At 35.1% G+C, this 2,686-nt stretch overlaps 1 protein-coding gene across 1 annotated transcript; it reads left to right on the top strand.

Moving 5' to 3' along the window:
* Positions 1 to 1,297: 1,297 nt before the first annotated feature.
* On the top strand, positions 1,298 to 2,437 carry LOC106354647 (sm-like protein LSM3B). The gene is made up of 3 exons (XM_013794638.3): positions 1,298 to 1,512; positions 1,701 to 1,796; positions 2,168 to 2,437. The coding sequence occupies exons 1-3, from the start codon at positions 1,396 to 1,398 to the stop codon at positions 2,246 to 2,248; spliced, it is 294 nt and encodes a 97-aa protein (XP_013650092.1). The 5' UTR covers positions 1,298 to 1,395; the 3' UTR covers positions 2,249 to 2,437.
* The last annotated feature ends 249 nt before the right edge of the window (positions 2,438 to 2,686 follow it).

Raw genomic sequence — 2,686 nt, 5'->3', positions numbered from 1 at the left:
CCAGATTTAATAAATACTAAAAATTTCTATTCGTTTTGTTTGTAAATTATGCTTATCAGAATTTTATTTAGATTAGATTGAAACAGAACAAATATTTTTTCCCAAAACCTAATTTTATAAGAAGCAGAAAAGTAAGATACGGTTCATTATTTATTTATGGACTTATTAAAAATGAATCAGGTTGTGTGTTGGAGTTGAGACATGGAAATTAAAGGGTAGATTAACGTCAAGTAAAAGATTATTTTTTCAAAAGTATAACTTAAGCAAACACTGTGGAAATGCTAATTAACAATCCTACCTTGAATTCATGTATAACATATGAAGGGCAATTATATTGCATGCCTCGTTTGTTAATTAGAACCTTTTTTGTAAATGATAAGATGCCGAAAGGAGATGAAAAGATGAAGAAAGGCAAAACAAATTGGAAGATAAAAGAGAGGAGAGGCTCTTGTGAATAAGGAAAGGGCAAAAGAGGTGAAAGACAGAAAAAACAAAGGCCATTTCACATTCTTCATTTGCCTTTCTTCCATCACATAAATCATACTTTTAACCTTTCTTCTTCCAATTTGTATATATTACTAAAGGCTTTTTGATCAAATTGTCATATGGAATTTGCTTTTTATCATTAATGTGGTGGGTATAGAAATCAGTAAACATATTAATGTCATGGCCTAATTTTGTTTTCTTACTAGCCAAAAAAAAAAAACTTTTTGGGCCAAGCTTGTAATTATTTTTTTGTATTTTCCTAGCACTGATCATAAATTTAGATTTTCCAAAGCCAAACAAGTTGCAAATTTTTTGTGTTGCTTTGTTTTCTTTCCCTAAAACCAAAAGGCAGATTCAAAAAGATACTTCAGTGACCTAAAATCTCATGGCCTCATCCCCTTAAGAGAGAATCAATTCCGCAAGGAAGAAAGCTAATTTAGAGCAGTCATAATCTTTGACAAGTAACTATCTGTTCTTGTCCCTTTCACTGACTCACTGACATAACCTAAGCATATAGAACCACTTTCTATATATGGAAACATATAATCATAAAATTGCAACAGAAATACGGAAACAAACAATACCTCTAGAATAAACAAATGCCTAATGTTATAAGCTAAGCAAACTGTTAAATACACTGATGTATAATTGTTACCACTTAGACTCAATCCACTGCCTCTGTATCGTCTAGCGACATTGGTCGATTCACATCAAGTCGTTGAGCATAAAATGGTCGTCCGGGCTCAAAGAGTTTATTTAACATATGGGCCTTAAATGGGCCTGGGCCCAAGCCTTTATAGGAAATGAAACGTTTAAGCTTCTACTGGGTTTGTAAAAAGCGGCCGTGCGATTCAGAGAGTGTGTTTCCGGCTGCGATTAATCGAAACCCTCGGAGAAGCTTTTTACACAATGTCCGGCGAGGAAGACGCCACCGTGAGGGAGCCACTAGATCTGATTCGCCTGAGTCTCGACGAGAGAATCTATGTCAAGCTCCGCTCTGACCGCGAACTCCGCGGCAAGCTTCACGTACGTTTTCTCTAGGGTTTTGCGCCTTTTTCGAAAGTTTCGATTTTTAGTAAAAGCTTTTCGATTTACGGCGATTAGATGTAATTGAGGGTTCTGGGTTGTAATGTTTTGATGGATTGAGCCTCAAAGTTGGTGACTTTAGGTTTCCCCGCTTATGTCTGATTTTGCTTTGTGTTTGTCGGGGGCAGGCGTTTGATCAGCATTTGAACATGATTCTGGGTGATGTTGAAGAAGTTATCACAACTGTAGAAATCGATGACGAGACCTACGAAGAGATCGTCAGGGTACGCTCTTTGTTAACACAATATGATTTGTGTTTGATGAATATTTGATGGGTTAATATCGCTCATGTTATAGAGAACAAGTGTCTCTTAGCTTTTATTTACACTCATATCTCCTATATATGCAAGTTTCAGCTCAATGAGTTTCTGTTTAGACTGTAGTGCATTTAAAGATGCTCTAGTTGAGACGCTTAGCAAAATTAAAGATTCTGATTAGCTGAATGGAGACAAAAATTGTGTTTCTAGTAGTGAAGTCTCTTTTCTTAGTTGCTCTTGCTCAGACTCTCCTCTAGTTGTGCTAGTTTTTTTGATATGACTAGGATAAGTTGGTTTTGTCTCTCCCCTGTAATATGTTTTGGTGTGTGTGATTGCAGACGATAAAGCGGAATATTCAGTATCTGTTTGTGAGAGGAGATGGAGTGATATTGGTGTCTCCACCTTTGAGGACAACCTGAGCTTAAAAAAAACTCAGATCTGAAGCCTAACATAAGGAAGACTCTTTTAAACAAAAATCTTTTGTGTCCTCTCTATGAAGAAGGCCTTTGTGACTAGTGGTGTGTCTTTTATTCAGTCGTGTGTTGTCTAAAAACTCAAAAAACATCAATGTTGCTTTGATTCCAGAAAAAACTCCTTTGGTTTTTCTACTTGTTATCGTGTGATATACTTACAACTCAAATGATCTGTGTTTATACAAATACAGGCAAGTTCTAAAGAAGTGCTACAAACAAATAAGAATTATGTTCACTTAAATGCAAAATGGAGATAGAAATTGCAATTGAAAATGCTTGTAAACCAATGTTGAAGTAGAAATGTTTAATGAAAAAACAACAATTTCATATAGAAAATACAAAAAAAAATAACGAATTAATATCCAGCTTTCAAGAAAAAAACTA

This window comes from Brassica napus, chromosome A7 (genome assembly GCF_020379485.1).
Source record: "Brassica napus cultivar Da-Ae chromosome A7, Da-Ae, whole genome shotgun sequence".
Taxonomy (NCBI): domain Eukaryota; kingdom Viridiplantae; phylum Streptophyta; class Magnoliopsida; order Brassicales; family Brassicaceae; genus Brassica; species Brassica napus.
This window is presented reverse-complemented; position numbering and strand designations above follow the sequence as displayed.

Bases quoted from the DNA above. Each gene is read 5' to 3' on its own strand.
- LOC106354647 (XM_013794638.3), top strand. From the start codon at position 1,396: ATGTCCGGCGAGGAAGACGCCACCGTGAGGGAGCCACTAGATCTGATT. The intron at 1,513-1,700 runs GTACGTTTTCTC...TGTCGGGGGCAG, and splicing joins AACTCCGCGGCAAGCTTCAC to GCGTTTGATCAGCATTTGAA. The intron at 1,797-2,167 runs GTACGCTCTTTG...GTGTGATTGCAG, and splicing joins CCTACGAAGAGATCGTCAGG to ACGATAAAGCGGAATATTCA.